The sequence below is a fragment of the Clinocottus analis genome, unplaced genomic scaffold (assembly GCF_023055335.1).
Source record: "Clinocottus analis isolate CAN_PGR_092001 unplaced genomic scaffold, fCliAna1.0.p SCAF_3, whole genome shotgun sequence".
NCBI lineage: Eukaryota > Metazoa > Chordata > Actinopteri > Perciformes > Cottidae > Clinocottus > Clinocottus analis.
This window is the reverse complement of record NW_027176042.1, coordinates 1,847,744-1,865,000: the sequence shown is the minus strand read 5'-3', so window position 1 is coordinate 1,865,000 and position 17,257 is coordinate 1,847,744. Positions and strand designations below refer to the sequence as shown.

Below are 17,257 nucleotides of genomic sequence, written 5' to 3'. Positions count from 1 at the left end.
TAGTTCACATGCACCTCTGAGAGCAGAACAAAGGAACACAGAAGAGACGGCTGCAGGCGGCCGAGCGGACTCTGAACGGGTCCTGATTAAAGTGTTGTGACTCAGCGTGCCATTAGCTCTCCTCCCGTGTTTAGTGGGACGCCGTGATTACTCCACAGCTCATTAACCATTGTCACTGGGTGGCGACTCAGCCGTCACTGACTCATCACTTGTGAATGGAGGAAAGTGGCATTTAGTTTCACTGTATGGCGACGACTTGCTTTGAATCCAGAATGTACTGCAGCTTGCTTTTCTTCAGGATTATTCCCCTCACTGTGTTTGGCATGTGTTGTCAGTATATTTGACAGGAAATATGGGAAAGGACCCGTGTGTGGTTATGAAGACAGCCTTTAAAACCACTCATACCAGCAGTAAAATGTCTAATGTGTTCTGCTTCTCCTTCCAGTTCTAACTAGCGAACAAAGAAAGCTCGACTTCTCTGCGGCGAATGTTGAACGAAGGAGAAAAACAAGCAATTAGTGTCTCTGATAATGAGCTGCTGAGGATGACATGTCTTTGTTATTTGATGAATTTAGCTGGAGGTCAGGACTCAAAGATCTGATCTGCTCACACAAGATGGCCGACACGCATTCAGATCCTTTACAGATACGGTGGCCTATAAGGTGAATGTTGTCAGCTGATTTAATGGACGTCGTCAGCGGTCATCACTGTCAAGAGAGAAGTAATCACTAAAGTCTCTTTATATATCCACGATAAACTTAATTTAATATCCAATCTACATCACCTCCACCCTAATTCCCTTCATAATTATTCCTGTGAATAGCGGGCAGTGCGTCTTCTTGTTTTCGTCCATGGTGACCCTCTGGACCTCCTCGTAGGTGTAGCAGGCCTCGTCTAACCGATGTCTATGACTCTGATGACGCCCATTCAATTGGCTGCTAACATCCACAGCGGGGCCAAGAACACAATGGGAGGACATTTGTAATGTGGAGAAGCTCCGCTGGTACCGATAGAGCCTCGTTATTAAGAGAAAGAAACATGCAATGGCAGAGCAGCTGCATTTGAAACGTTGCTCTCTGACCCTGGGTTTCTTGCGCAGGTTGGGGGAGAGCTTGAAGCTCTGGACATGGCCTCGGTCATTGCCCACGATCAGGATGGGATAGATGGGATTAAACTCCACGTGAGTCAGCCTGGACTTCCTCTTGGCCACCACGGGCTGCTGGCAGATGGCCTCGTATTTGTCGACGTTGAGGTCGAAGACATGCACCTGAAAAAGAGGAGGGATCAAAAGAATGAATGTGTTGTTTAGGAATCTTTTTGACAGTTCAAATCCAGTAAAGTGACCCATCTTATTGATTACTGAGGCTGGAGGATGTACAGAAAGAAGTAAAGGCTCGACCCCTTGAGTTCATGTGAGAAGGAGCCTGGTGGAGCACCAGCCTCTGCAGGGAACCAGCCATCTGGTGCAAAGATGGCTGCTCCCAGTAATTCAATGCGTGTGCACCTCTGTCGGTATCTGTCTCTGTATGTAAATGGTAAAAATGGTAAATGGGTTTCTATTTATAGAGGCTGCCATGGAAAGTGCCACCTGCTCCTCAGAGCTAAACTAATGCACATTCACGCGCACTCAGACAGCGACGGCTCGGCCCTCTGGAGCCGCTGGCCCTTCAGCCTCTTGACCAATCCACACTTAGACATATGGTCGCGACCCAACGGCCGCGGGTCCTGATTGGAGGACGAGCCGCTCTGCCTTTGAGCCACAGACAGCTGTGTGTTGGTCTGTGCTAATAAGCATCATTATCCAGAACGGACCAGATCTCAGACGGTTTTCTTTCAACCTAAAAACTGCATTTTCAGACGATCTGTAAGCAGCGAATGAGCCCGCTGCTTTCAGCAGAGGTGACCGTGCCGGCAGCGAGGGTTCACCCGGTCTGTGTGCACCGACAGCACATTAAGCACCGCGGTCACTTACAACCAATCATCCTATTCCACCAGGGGATGACTTCCTGTGACCTCCCATCACTGCCGCCATTATCTGCAGTGTTTTTGCTTTTGATATACGAGCACTAATGTAACGTTAGTCATACCTGATCGCGGGACACACAGACTGTTTGTAATTCACACAAGAACTGGGAGCGGAGAGATATTTTACTCCGTTGCAGTGATCTAATATTAATGGAAATATAAAATTGTTAGTTGACAGGCAGTTTGTATGGATGCCGTTGGGTCAGGTCTAAACATCCAGCATGAGCTGATGCTGGTATTCTAAATGCAGAAGGTTAAGAAGAGCTGCACGGAGAGAGCAAAGATAGATTTGGAGACTTAAATAAACCTTCTTATTATTTCATCCTGACACTTGATTTCATCTTTAGTCGTCTCAGATGGAGAGGCGACACACAGAACCAGGAGATGTTTGTTTGCACAACTCAGTGTCTCAGTTTTACACCTCAGCTTGCCAAGTCATTATCCTTATGAAAACACACACACACACAGCACTTGTTTGCCAAACTTTTTTTTAAATATTAGATTTAGTTTTTAATTATATATTTGCATATTTTTTTATTTAAATAAAAAAATTAAAATATGTTTTATTTAATTAAAAAACATTTTACATTTTGAGTGTTTATTGTTTACTCACAATAATGTTTCCAATATTTTATTATATATATTTGCATATTTTTATTTAAATAATAAAAAAAAACATTTTTTTTTTGTATTTTAAAAAATGCTTCTTTTTTTCGCATTTGCCAGCCAGATTACTGGAGGCCATTTTGAGTCCATGCAGTTTGTCTTTTACAGTCGTTTATTCCGTCTTCTCGTACAACTTCTAGTATTATGTACTCACATAATACACAATGTGACCAGTTCAGCAAAGATAAATACACCCTAGAATATATTAATAATGTCTAACATAGTGGCTAAGTGGTTAGATGTTCGCTTCTCACCCGGGAGCTCCGGGTTCGAGTCCGGACTCGAGCTCGGGTTGGTACAACTGAGTGTGAACGGCTCAGCTGGAGCAGCTGTCTGAATGGGAGACCTGCATAATAGTAGCATTAGTATAGTCATAATAATAATAGGTTAGGTCGACCACAATACCTGTGAAGGCTGATACAAGTAGAGCAGTGGCAGCTAACGGGTGAGAGTGAACATCTAAGTGCACTATGTTAGGCGGTTGGTTGGGGCTCTACAACTGGGGCCGGAGGCCGTGGGGGCGTACTAGAAGATCTACAAGACTGTACAAGACAGGAAATGTAGATGCTGGCCAATGCCGGCTCTACGCGCGCTAGTCAATGGCTGGCTCTACAATGTAGTTGTAGCGTGTCCATTGTCGCTAGCTACAACGTAGACTAGTCGTTACTAGTTGTACAATCCCTGGTTAAAACCCCCAGTTGTAGGGCATGGGACTTTTTTTTTGGATGATTGATTGAACTGATTAATACAGCGTTATTAATGTTATTAATATAATACATTATATTAATAATAATAGAGTAAACATACTGTATTGAAGTATGTTGTATGCTGTATTGAACTGTACTCAAAATGTAAAATCGCTCCAAAAAAAAAAGTCCACACACGGTCCGCTACACGGCTCCACCACGAGCATTTTAATATATTATATTAATATATTAGTAAATAGAGTAAACATACTGTATTGTACGTATACGTTGTATGTACAATACGGTCCTACGGTAAAAATAAAAAGTGTCACAGACAAACGGACACAAACGGTCCGCTACACGGCTCAGCCATGCGCATACGTGGCGACGCAACACGGCGCTGTGGCTAGTTTATGATTAAATACGACTGCAAATGTAAAAAAAACACAAAAAAACCCAGTAACATAAGCATCATTTCACTCACCAGACGCACATAAACCTCTGTGGGAAAGCGGCCATCAGTAAACCGCGAATTATACTCCTGCAACTACAACTGTGACTCGTTCTGTTCCCGTGCGTTTTCCATGTCAGTAGATGGCTCTACGACCGTTTAGCTGAATTACCGTTTAGAGTGGACCTGCACGCCGACGTTCACAGGTATCTCCCTCCAGGAATTCACCTCCATTTCTGTGTCCTTATACTCCGCCAGACGGGTTTTATAAATGCTGATATTTGTGGACCTCTTCAGCCAAACGTTCTTCAACAAGATCCATTGTTTGTGTTTCTGCTATGGCTTTTAAAAACAGCCATATAATGCTATGAAACCGGAAATGAGAGACTCAGAAAGGATGCGGTTAGCGGACCAATCACAGCCCTGCGGTCTTGCGTTGCTTTGACGGATAGGCCGATTAAAAATCAAAACAAGTCCGTCAATCCGACTGCGTGGCCAGCCGTAGTTGGAGTTGCAGAAGTATAAAGGCTGATTTATACTCGGGTTTTACGGAAATATACTTCTGCAACTCTGTTAACATACACAAAATGTGTTCTCAGTATGTTATATATATATTTGTATTGTCATGCCAGGCTTTATAAGGTTAATCCTGTTGCTCTGTGATGGACAGATTATAACAGCCAATCAGAAGAGCTGTAGTTGACGTTATAAATAAAGTTTTACATTGTGAACAACTGAGGAGTTCCACTGAAACTGAAGTGATGACTCACGTTGTATTTTTTTCTCCATTATTATATTCGGATGACACTGAGTATATACGCCATAGAATAAGCATCTGCTAACAGGTTATGGGCCCAGAGTTACCCGAGGTCGGCGAAAGGAAAATTATCCAGAAGTACCACCGAGGGAAAAGTCTCGACGTACCGCGTGTCCGGTGAGAGTTAGCATAGTATGCTAGCACCATGAGTCGGCGTAACAGCGAGCCAAGTAGCCGTTGGTCCCGGCTAGTTTTCGATGGAGATGAAAATAATTATGAACTGTGGGAGACAAAGTTTTTGGGCCATCTTCGGCTGCAAAAGCTCAAGGATACCATCCTATACGAGCCTGTCGACGATGTGGGAGACCAATCGGAGAATGCAGAAGCATAAGCAGAGCTAATTCAGTTTCTGGATGATAAAAGCTTGTCGCTTGTAATGAGAGAAGCTGCAGACGATGGGCGGAAAGCACTAAAGATTCTGAGAGACTATTATGCTGGCAAAGGGAAGCCATGTGTAATTAGTTTGTATACAGAACTGACTTCACTTAAAAAGTCGAGCAGTGAGAGTGTGACCGAGTACGTTATACGTGCAGAGACCGCCATTACAGCGTTGAGAAACGCAGGTGAGACGTTGAGTGACGGGCTGTTAGTCGCAATGATTTTGAAGGGACTGCCAGAATCATTTAAGCAGTTTTCTATTCATGTCACACAAAGTGAGGTGGCGATGCCTTTTGCCGAATTTAAAACTAAACTAAGGAGCTACTAGGACACAGAGAGGATGCGTGGAGCTGCGTCCGAAGACAATGTCATGTTGGCGCGAACGACCCCCTTTGACACTTGACCCCCTGTGGCAAGTGACCGTGGAGCCGAGAGTGCGGACATGGTTCAGATGTGGCATCAGAGGACACAAAGCCAGAGGATGTCAACGTAAGCAGTGGTGCAGCCAGTGTAAAAGCAACACACATCGTGACGCAAATTGCAGACGGAAACAACGACGTGCGGAAGGTTTCCGAGGAGGTGAGCAGCAAAGAGTATGCATTCAGGATAAGCAACAGGGACGCGGAGACCCAGCCAGGACGCGGTGTCAAGGAGTGCGGTCTGATGGTAGACACAGGAGCGACTTCACACATAATCACGGATATTGCAAAGTTCAAGAAGTTTGACGACAAGTTCCAGGCCGAGACACACTGCGTGGAGTTGGCTGATGGCACGAGGTGCAACGGAATAGCACAGGGCAGAGGAGATGTGGAGGTTTGCTTGATCGACAGCAGAGGTCAACACCACAACACGACGCTGAGACGGGCCTTGTACATCCCATCATATCCGTAGGACATCTTTTTGTAAAAGCAGCTACAGCCAGTGGAGCGACTGTAATCTTCAAACAAGGGAAAGACGTTCTACAAGACAAGGACCGTACACAATTCCACCTTCATGAGTATGACAGACTATACTACCTACAAACAGTAGATGATAAATGTGATGACCAAAGTAAGGGGTGTTTGGACCTGCAGACATGGTATGAGATTTTAGGCCACTATAATTATGATGATATTCAGAAGTTACAGGGTGTTGTTGATGGTATGACCATCAAGGGTAAAACAGAGAAACCTGTCCTTCACTGTGAAGTGTGCACTCAGGGAAAGTTTATCCAAACCAGGAACAGGGAACCTGATATAAGAGCAACAGCAGCTCTAGAGCTAGTACACACAGATGTAGCAGGACCAATAGACCCAGAGACGGGTATAGGTTTGCCTTATCATTCACTGATGATTATTCCAGTGCAGTGTTTGTGTACTTTCTAAAGAATAAGAGTGACACAGTAACAGCAACAGAGAAGTTCCTTGCAGATACAGCCCCCTATGGGAAGATTAAATGTATCAGGTCTGACAATGGTACAGAATTCACAGGAAAGAATTACCAGGCACTACTCAACAGAAATGGGATTAGACATGAAACCTCAGCACCATACTCACCTCACCAGAATGGTACAGCTGAGCGAAATTGGCGCACCTTATTTGACATGGTTAGGTGTATGCTAATAGAGAGTGAGTTGCCAAAGGAGTTATGGACCTACGCAGTGCAGACAGCAGCGGTAGTGAGGAACAGTTGCTTTAACAATCGAACAAAGCAGACACCCTGTCTAATGCTGACAGTAATTGTCATGCCAGGCTTTATAAGGTTAATCCTGTTGCTCTGTGATGGACAGATTATAACAGCCAATCAGAAGAGCTGTAGTTGACGTTATAAATAAAGTTTTACATTGTGAACAAATGAGGAGTTCCACTGAAACTGAAGTGATGCCCCACGTTGTATTTTTTTCTCCATTATTATATTCAGATAACACTGGGTATATACGCCATAGAATAAGCATCTGCTCAAAACTCCAACTCCGGCTGGTCACGCAGTCGGATTGACGGACTCGTTTTGATTGTTAGTTCCCCTGCGTTTTCCATACGCCAGACCAGCAGGTGGCGCAACGACCGTAGTCAACCTGCACACCGACGTTCACAGGTATCTCCCTCCAGGAATTCACCTCCATCTGCGTGTCCTGATACTCCGCCAGACGGGTTTTATAAATGCTCATATTTGTGGACCTCTTCAGCCAAACGTTCTTCAACAGGATCCATTGTTCGTGTTTCTCCTATGGCTTTTAAAAACAGAGTTATTATGCTATGAAACCGCAAATGAGACTCAGAAAGGACGCTGTTATCGGCCCAATCACAGCCTTCCGGGCTGCGTACGGCTCGCGTAGCTTTGACGGATAGTCAGAAATTTGGGGTGACGCACGCAAGCACGCAAAATGCATGGTCGGTCTTGCGTGCTTGCGTCTCTGCGTAAAACCCGAGTATATCAGCCTTGACTCTCCGTCAACGCTACGCGAGCTGTACGGAGCCCGGAAGGCTGTGATTGGTCCGCTAACCGCATCCTTTCTGAGTCTCTCATTTCCGGTTTCGTAGCATTATATGGCTGTTTTTAAAAGCCATAGCAGAAACACAAACAATGGATCTTGTTGAAGAACGTTTGGCTGAAGAGATCCACAAATATGAGCATTTATAAAACCCGTCTGGCGGAGTATCAGGACACAGAAATGGAGGTGAATACCTGGAGGGAGATACCTGTGAACGTCGGTGTGCATGATTGTCGACTCTAAACGGTCGTTGCGCCACCTGCTGGTCTTGTGTATGGAAAACGCAGAGGAACTAAAGCGTCAAAAGTTTACACGAAACATGTTTGGTAACTGTCAAGTTTGAAATGACAACACACACACACACACACACACACACACACACTCTTAAATATGTTATATTTTAATTTAAAAAATGCATTTTTTTGGTGCATTTGCATCCTAGATTACTTCGATACAGATTCTGGGTCCACGCAGTTTGTCTTGTTTGTTTATTCCGTCTCCTAGCATAACTTCCTACTAACAATACACAACAGCTGAGATAAATATACCCAAGCATATATTAATATTGTCTAACATAGTGGCTCAGGTGTTAGATTAAGGACTCTCACACGGGAGCTCCGGGTTCAAGTCCGGGCTCGAGCTTCGGGTGGTACAACTGAGTGTGAACGGCTCAACTGGACCAGCTAGTCAGAATGGGAGACCTGTGTAGTAATAGGATCATTAGTGTAGTTAGTAACATGGATCATTAGTAGTAATAATTAGTTAGTAATCTAATAGCAGGTCGAGCACATGGCTGCAAAGGTTGAGGTTCAGTATAGCAGTAGCAGTTCTCAGTGATTGAGCTAACAACTTGAGCCACTATCACAGACAGGTGGGTGGTGAACCCTGCCATCTTTTGAGTTAAAAATGACATTTGTTTCACATTATGAGTGTTTATTGTTTACTCACAATAATGTTTTTAATATTTTATTTGTATTATATATTTGCATATTTTTATTTAAATTGAAAAAAGGATGTTTTTATGTTGTTTTTTGATGTTTTACTTTAAAAAATGCATTTTGTTTTGCATTTGCAAGCGGCTTTATTCCCAATAAAAAGGTTTTGAAGCAACTAAAATACTATTTTTTGCACTAATCCATATATTTTTTCCTCAAAACTGATTAATACAATTTTTGCAAAGAACAATAGAGTAAACATACTCTATTACATACGGTACATATACACAATAAAGTAATATGTATTATGTGATATAAGTGCGAGGTCTATATATTATTTCCCTACAAGTGGCCCACATGTAGCTTAACTGTATTTTATGGTGTTTCATCATCTTTATTAATGTGTGATGCTAACGAGTTAGTAATAATTTGTCTATTGGAGTTTAATAGAAACTGTTGCTTTGCCTTCTGTCTGAAGCTTTCTGTTGGCCTTGAAGTTCAACACAGATAATTAAACATCTTCCAACTATTCTTCTTCCTTTTTTTAATGTATCATAAATCAAAAGACAATATTCTGACATTCTTGAAATTTGCGACAACAACTAAAAACAGTTCTGCCTGCTTTGGACAAAGTCAAAGCTATTTTGACAAGCACATGCTTAAAAAAGACTAAAATGATAGTTTAATTTAATATGTGTGTCTGTGTAAAGAGGATATTGTGTAGTGAAATGTACAACAACTGATGAGCTTTTAAGTTTTTCAATAGCTTAATCTGAAACTGATTTTGATCCAGTTTCAGAGAAAACATCACAGGACAGATTTAATATGCCTTCTAGCAAAGTCTTTTAATTAGATATTTCTTCTGTAGAGGATGTTTACAATTTTAATAAACTGCCGATTTTATAGTGTGTTTAACCATCTGGCTGTATTGCCGTTTATATATTTGTAACTTGTATACTATAAAAGGGACACTTTCATTTATAATTTACATAAATATGCATTAAAAAGGTTTCCTGTCTTCCAGCTCCAATCAAGACAAAATGTCCATAATCATCAGTACACTAGAGTGTGTACTGTGCCAATGGGGACTGAACTCTGCATTGGAAATGATGGGCACACACACACACACACACACACACACACACACACACACTCACACTCACACTCACACTCACACACACACACACACACACACACACAGAGCTCTCATTTCCTCACATGACGCCCCTTGGCACGCTGGACAGGAAGCGTGTCAGACACAACACTGGACTTCTGCAGCGCCGTGCGGGCGAGTGTGAAGGCGAACAGATGGAGGCAGCGTGCGGCCAAACTGAGAAAATATATGTGGCGGCAGCCACTGAAATGACTTTTGGCTTGAATCATCACCACTGGCCAGGCAGAAACACCTTCACCCCGAGATAAACGTTAAAGCGTTTGAACAAACTCAACTGCATGATGAAGACGATGCAGCTGCTGCTGGTGACTTCTCAGGTAAATGCTCATGTTAATGCTCAATATTATGTCGCTACACAGCAGATGTGTGGTGGTGATATGCAGACGAAGCATCCTGCAGGCCACAGACAGCATACATAACCTAGAGCCATAATAATATATTACATTAAATGTGGTATTACATGTTTTTTTGACACAGATGGTTCACAATGAGTCCCTTCCTCTAGTCCTAGCTAAAGGAAAGACACTCGTCCTGTATTGCATGCAGACACTGCAGCTTCCTTCAAATCTAAAATGACTTGCGTGGACAATCAACCCTGAGAGGTTCTTGATAATCCAAGCAGAGCTCATGAACTCATGCACTGTGGCCTGAACCAGAGACTCTGAAGTGTGAATGTAAGTTCAGCTGCACTCACGATTCCGTCTGTGGTGACGGCAGCGAACACAGTGGAGGAGTACGGAGACCAGGCGACGTCCCCGACAGGTGCGTTCAGATCGAACGTGAACATCGGCGTGCTGACGACACACACAGACACACACAGTCACACAACAGGGACATACAAGGAACCAGGCACAAACAAGTCTTCTTCAAATATTAAGGAAAGTGTGTCGGCCAAACATTCTATTCCAAGAGGTTACTTGCGAACATGAAAACAATTTGCACTCGCAGTGTGTTGTTAATTGGTGTTTTAGAAGCGAACGACACATGCAACACCTGAGACGCCTTCTGGGCCCATTGTGCAAGGGGAGCAGAGCCCAAAGGGCCCCGTTCAGCGGGAGAGGAGGCCCACCAGCAGCACACTCACAAGAATACATCACCATGGAGCAGTGTGGACATGTGTTGTGAAGAATGCATTCATATGATCGTCACATGCAGCCGCACACACAGTCTCAATGGACACCTGTAGTGGCTCTCTGTTTGAAACAGACACTGTGTGATTGTTTTGGAACTATGCACTTAATTAAATGCATATGCTCATACATATTTACACAGTTTTCTATGTGCAATACTGACCCCAACACATTGTATGAACCTCATCAAATAATCCAGAATGTAAACCCCAGCGTTCCCTTATTGATTTGGGGCGAGATGAGTCCGACATGATGAACTGTGCTTCCATGCTGCTGTGTGATGCAGACATGCATCTGGCCCAGAGTCTCTTCATAAAGGGCCTTTGACAGCAGGATGACGCTGCAGCTGGAAGAGCTGCTAGGACTCGTGTCCAGGTTCAACCTCAAGCTGGCCTTCTGGCTAACTGGATGCAGGTCTCTTGTGTTACTACTTCAGCTCCTTCAGCGACAGCTTTACAGGGTGTAACAGCCGCAGGCGCCAAACAGAAACAGCAGTTTGGCGCCGTAAAGCTTTCAAACACTCGGAAACGGTGTCGCAGAGTTTGAGAAAATGTGTTTGATCCAGTCCGACGCGCTCCTGGAAAACAGACTTGTATTTTTGGGGCGTTATGGATCATTCCCGTCTCTCATAATGGGAGGATGATTACTATCATCATTCAGTCAAGCTGCCCGCGCTGACAGGAAGTGGGAGGCGCTGTGGGGTTCGTCCAATAAGAGAGGACACCGGCGCTCTATGAGCACGAGGTAATACAGACTAATATACTGTCATGTAATGGAAGGACAGGACCGGTGATTAAACTGTCACTGAATGCACATCGACGTCTGAACACAGAGAATCAGTCATGTTGATAACCATGAAAATATGAAGGTACTATTCTGTAACTAGCCGCGTGCATCTTCCATCGTCTTCCAGACAGCTACTAAAATATAAAGTATAGCACCCAGCCAACTGTAGAGGATAACATATGGAGCACATAGAATACAGCTGAGATAGAACAGACAGCGTGTGGTGGTGCTTCGCTTCTGGGTTTCTTACTTGATGGTATGGTCCCAGATCTTGATGGTCCAGTCTGAACTGCAAGAGATGAAAACCTTGGGGTGGAAGTGGTTCCACTTCACAGCATCCACTGCCATGCTGTGGGCGTCGTACGTCTCCAGGAACTTGCTGGAGTAGCTTTTAGAGCACTAGAGAATGAAGGCGTCAAAGCAAATATCAAGTTGGGACAAAGTTTAAGGTTTAAACACACATTTACACTTTTTTCCTCTCAAATTTCCCTTTAATACGTGATAGCGCTCCAGTCCAGTATTAAATTAAATTAAATTGAAGTACTTTAGTCAAGGAAGAATGTGTGGGAATAAAAGAAAAAAAAAGAGGCCGAACTAAACGAATCATTATAAAACTATATTCACAAGTTGAGTAGAAGTCTTCATGACTAATAAACAGCAGGAAAAACATGAATAAGGACGTTTAACTTGAATGTGAACTGTTTTAACCCAAAGAGAGGAGCTGAAGCTTCTGTGCATCAGTGATGAATTGTCCGATACATTTACAGTACAAAAAAACACCAAATAAGAGTATTCCATCAAAACTGATTAAAAAATATTACAATAATAATATTACAGTAAAGCTTATGAGAGTTCAGTTAAGTGTCACAGGCATTTTTTTTGCTCTAATCCACATTTTTGCACCTATTTTATTGTTTATATGTAGAGTATATAACAGTGTATGTTTTCTCTATTGCTCTTTTTTCTCCATCATAACTGATTAATAAAATATTACAATAGCCAAATTGAAAAGAACAATAAAGTGAACATACTCTATTATTCACTGAACATCTAAACAATAAAGTAATAGTTAATATGGGATATAAGAGTGAGGTCAATATAGTAAAACATCATTTTAACTTAAATTAAAAAAAGTACATTTGAATAACATAACACAGATAATTAAACATCTTCCAACTGTTGTTCGTCCATTTCTTTTTCATATATAATAAATCAAGAGATCCAGGTTCTAACTAACAATGTTTCACGAGGAGATGTTTCTAGTTCTGGTTTCATCCACTAGACTACAAGATGAATCATCTTTTAATGTAACTGTTATGGTATTGATGTGTTTAACTCATAGTTTAAGCACTTTAATATCTTTAATAAATATATTTTTTTGGGTAATAAGAGAAAGTACGATCATGTAAACATACCTTGTGCATCTTCCCCTCCTCCGTGCCAACGAGGAAGAGATAGTCGATCTGTTTGTGGAAGTCAAGCGACGTCCCGCAGGCTGCGGACGAGAGGCGGCGAGCAATCAGACACGCTGTCACAAGCGGGCTCAGTCTGATCTGAAGTCAGTGCCACATGCACGGAGCAGCACTGTGCACGGGTGACAGCAGTTGTAATGGCCGACATCCTGACATACGTCCCACCAGAGGACGTCGGGGGTAAAGGAGATCTTACCGATGGCGGGCGGCTGCACTCCTTCCGGCCCGTCAGAGACGGCTCCGAGTAGCATGAGCGTGATGATGTCTGTGAAGACCAGCTCGTTCTGCCAGCACGCAAACACACCGTGATGCCGGGTCCCATGTACACGGACAGCACACACACACACACACACACACACACACACACACACACACACACAGACACACACACACACACACACACACACACACACAATTGTAAATGTGAACAATCACACAGACACACTTATGCAGAGAACACACTCAAAAACACGTGATAAGCTTTTCAAAAGTTTCATTGTCTTTGAGATAACATGAAAAAAGAGACAATGAACTCGGTTACAGAGAGAAGTAAAAGTAAGACGTTGCTTCGGCTGACCTTAACGAGTGTCCAGGACACAACTCGGCCGTCAGACGAGACGGAATAGAAATTGTGGTTATTGTCCATGTCGTCGTTCTGCCAGCGCACCTGAGCAATTAATGCAAAAGAATAAATAATCAGAATCAGAAAGGTTTATTGCCAGGGACATTGAATATTTGACTCTTTAAAAGAGCCATGACAATACACATAGACAGAATAAAACAATCAAAATATAATAACAACAATAAAGATGGTTGAAATTTGCAAACCAGACATGAAATCCATGTAGAAGGTGGAGGTATCATAACTCACATTGCTGCAGGTCTCAAAACGCCAAAATTTCAGAGTGAACGCTCAAATGAAGACAAAGAAAGGATGCAAGGGTGGAGCGACTGGACCTGAACACACACCCAGAGCTCCCACCACCTCCTCTCACCTGCCAGACCGGGTCCGTGTGCTTGCCCGTCTTCGGCGTGCTCTTGTACACGGGCTCCAGTCCCTCCTTCTTCAGGTTGTAGACGGCCACGCAGCCGTCGTAGAAGCCCACCACCACCAAGTAGGAGTGCTGCTCGTGGATGTGGAGGCACAGGACGCCGGAGCCCGTGGGGTAGATGTACTCTGGGAAGACCGAGTTCTTCAAGGAGTAGAACACCAGCATGCCCCGGCCCTGCCTGCTGAAGTCGTCTGGGAGGAGAGGGGGGGAGTAAAGGTCACGTCAAATATGTTTCATGTTTAATACATGTTTTGTTTGTGACTTTTAAGCTTTTCTAGATTTACTGTGTGTTCTCTCTCTCTAACGCTGGCAATGTAAAAGGTCTCAGAAATGTTCACATAACTTATCACTTTTTTTAACCCTGTGTACTTACACGATCCCATTCCCACAGCAAAGAGGTCTTCATATTTCTTATTCCTGTTGAGGACAAGTGCATCAATTACTCATCTGCCCTTCTTGTAGCAGCAGAAGAGATGTACATGCCTTGAGATGCAAGTTGTGGGGCAGTTGTGACGACAAAGACGACTACTAAACATCCTTATAGTTGAAGCGTTGTGTCGCAGACCTACCAGCAGAGGGCAGTGACAGACAGTCCTTTGGCTTTGTCATACTGAAACTTCCACAAGGGGAGGAGAGTGCCCTTCTGGTCCCTTAACTCATCAGATGCATCCTCAAAGTATTTGAAATCTAAAAAAAGGGCATGAGAGGTCGAGCAGAGAGGAGCGGCTCGGGTATCACGTGGAGACTGCAGTTTATTATTGTTATTGTGCCACTTGACGGATGTACTTGAACGCACCTTGTGCTATGTCGTCAAATATATTCTGGGTGACCATTCGCTCCAGGATCTTGGCCACCTTCCCCACTTTGGTGAGGTCATCGTTCTGGAACAGAAACATGACACACGCTTGATGGAAACACTGCAACAATATACTTTATGAGTAATAGATTTGCCTGTATCACATCACTGTGGCCAACCGGAAGTTTCTCAATGTTATTGTAAGTGCATTATAATCAGATGGAACTGTGCTTGAACACAAATATGAGATCCATTGGGCAGTAAGGCTGTGCGCTCTATTGACCTGAGTTTCCATCAGCATGGTTTTCTTCTTGCTTTTGTCGCTATTCTTTGAAGTTGCAGCTTTCTGCTTTTCTTTATGTCTTTCTTGTTTCTGCAGCTCCTCCACATAGGCGTCGTAGATCTCCGACTGCAAAGAGAAAAGGGTTTTTTACAGTCAGCCCACCTGAGCACATGCATCCAGTGGAACGAGCCGGGCCTAAACATTGCTTTTGAACCAGTGCAGTACCTGGTTAGCTGTAGCACTGAAGGTGCTGCGTGGAGGAGGTTTAGTCTGGCAGCTTCTTTCCTGCAGGGAAATAAAAATGACTCCACAGAAACTCTCAAGGCACTAGGCTATGAAGGTTGTGTCACACACACATCAATATGATGTTTTTCATCAATGTTAAAATGTTCGACGTTAAAATGTAAGATGTGTGTTGAGATTCTCCTTCCTACCCTCAGGGGATTGTTGAGAGTCTGGGAAGCCCTCTCGCTGAAGTTGAACTGGTTGGTGACGGTGGGCTCCTTCGTGTCAGTTTTGGAGCCGACGCTGTCCGGCCGGTCCTCTTCTCCCGCTTCCTCCACTTCCCGTCCATACTGTGCAGAGGTGCGGTGTGGGAAGCCAACAGGGGGAAGAGTTTTAGCTTAAATTGTGCTCTTGTTCAATATAACATATTCTGTTCAACACAGACTATGGGTCAACACAACATTTGTACCGGGGTTTGTGGTTTCCTCTCTCCGGTGTCCACTGTTCCAATCTCTGGACACATTAAACATGTTTAAATTAGAATTTGACTGTCAAGAAAATGTGTAAACTCATCGCATGTCTTACACATGAAGACATATGTTGAAAGTGACATCTTGTGGCAGCACCTATGTACTACACCAGAAAGGAAAACATCCCTACATGCTACAACACAGTGTGCAGTTTGTTATGGAAGAGAATAATATGTTCTAACAAAGTGTAGCTGTGGTGTGTAGACACAGCATGCAGCAGGTTTCAGGTCCATACCCTGAGGGAGATGCCCCTGGGCCCTCAGCCGACGGGCCTCATCAGAGTCATGGTGCAGGAGGCTGCCCTCCAACACAAAGTGAACCGCCATATGATCCACAACGGTGCTAGTCATGAAGGAACGCTCCTGGAGACAAGATGAGCAATGATGGGGGACATAGAGCAGAGGAGCCTGTTAGTCGTTTGATTGTGGTTAGGTGAGAAGAAAATGTGTCGTGAGGTAATCTGACGTGGCTTCAGTATTGAGGCGATGCATCTATAGTGAGTGTTGTAAAGTGACATAACTTTGTTACCTTGAAGCTGTAGCGGACAATATTTTGGGGAGCGTGTGGGTTGTTTGCAGTCAGGACCCTTGTGATTTCCTCTTTGAGCTCCTAATGATGACGTCACAGATGCAGCACAGGTTACACATGCTTGATGGCAAACATAATGACCAAAAGATGAAGATGACTTATTCAAGTTGGGGGAAGGGGAAGGGGTGCAGATGTCTTACAGCCTCGGTGAGCTCCAGCTGATCGGAGGGCTTAACAAGTGCTTTCCCTTGAAACCACTCATCATTGGCATCGGCTTCCACTCCCTCTTCGTCATCCTGAAAGGTACACATGACGTCACACGCGTGCGTCTACATTGCTCTGACTAACTATTGCGGAAGATTTCTGTAATTTGGTCACAGGTTTGTATCCTCTGTCAGTGCGCCCACCTTTCTCTTAATCGTAGCTTTGGTGGACTTCGCAGCGGGAAGCCATGGAGCCACGGAGGTCTGCGAGGGACACAAACGGCTTTATTGTGACGGGAAAAAAACACACTGTGAGCAAATGTTAGTTACGAAATGAACATAGTTTGCCTTTACCTTTCTCATTGTTAAAGTACAACGACACAAAGTTAAAGAAAGTTGAATAAAGACGTGAGCTGAGAGAAACCGGAAGCTAGCAGCCGTTGGTGTGTATATGTTGCCAAGACAACCAACGGTCTCGGTCAGTCCTGTGGGTCAATTATCCAAATATATAAAAACATAATATCAACATAAGAACATACATATATATACGTATATAAATATACTTGTGTATTTATATATTTGTATTGCTAAAAGATGAAATACCGACACTACGCTTTTCAACGTAATCTCTTCTGTGATTGGTCAGCTCT

At 43.7% G+C, this 17,257-nt stretch overlaps 1 protein-coding gene across 2 annotated transcripts in view; it reads right to left on the bottom strand.

Annotated features, from left to right (window-relative positions):
- Nucleotides 1-17,135, bottom strand: part of dnai1.2 (dynein, axonemal, intermediate chain 1, paralog 2) — a 20,253-nt gene extending 3,118 nt beyond the window's left edge. The window contains exons 1-19 of one of the 2 annotated variants that reach the window (XM_068594689.1): nucleotides 16,962-17,127; nucleotides 16,812-16,871; nucleotides 16,605-16,700; nucleotides 16,405-16,485; nucleotides 16,112-16,238; nucleotides 15,816-15,859; nucleotides 15,556-15,696; nucleotides 15,347-15,406; nucleotides 15,122-15,247; nucleotides 14,839-14,923; nucleotides 14,612-14,729; nucleotides 14,416-14,459; nucleotides 13,986-14,233; nucleotides 13,568-13,657; nucleotides 13,187-13,274; nucleotides 12,934-13,013; nucleotides 11,769-11,917; nucleotides 10,297-10,396; nucleotides 1,082-1,267 (exon numbers count right to left, since the gene is read on the bottom strand). In XM_068594689.1, coding sequence (XP_068450790.1) covers nucleotides 1,082-1,267; nucleotides 10,297-10,396; nucleotides 11,769-11,917; nucleotides 12,934-13,013; nucleotides 13,187-13,274; nucleotides 13,568-13,657; nucleotides 13,986-14,233; nucleotides 14,416-14,459; nucleotides 14,612-14,729; nucleotides 14,839-14,923; nucleotides 15,122-15,247; nucleotides 15,347-15,406; nucleotides 15,556-15,696; nucleotides 15,816-15,859; nucleotides 16,112-16,238; nucleotides 16,405-16,485; nucleotides 16,605-16,700; nucleotides 16,812-16,871; nucleotides 16,962-16,970 — 1,932 coding nt within the window. In that variant the 5' untranslated portion in view covers nucleotides 16,971-17,127. Of the gene's footprint in view, nucleotides 1-1,081; nucleotides 1,268-10,296; nucleotides 10,397-11,768; nucleotides 11,918-12,933; nucleotides 13,014-13,186; nucleotides 13,275-13,567; nucleotides 13,658-13,985; nucleotides 14,234-14,415; nucleotides 14,460-14,611; nucleotides 14,730-14,838; nucleotides 14,924-15,121; nucleotides 15,248-15,346; nucleotides 15,407-15,555; nucleotides 15,697-15,815; nucleotides 15,860-16,111; nucleotides 16,239-16,404; nucleotides 16,486-16,604; nucleotides 16,701-16,811; nucleotides 16,872-16,961 lie in introns of both variants that reach the window. The other variant, XR_011078597.1, reaches the window with a different exon arrangement.
- Nucleotides 17,136-17,257: the final 122 nt, after the last annotated feature.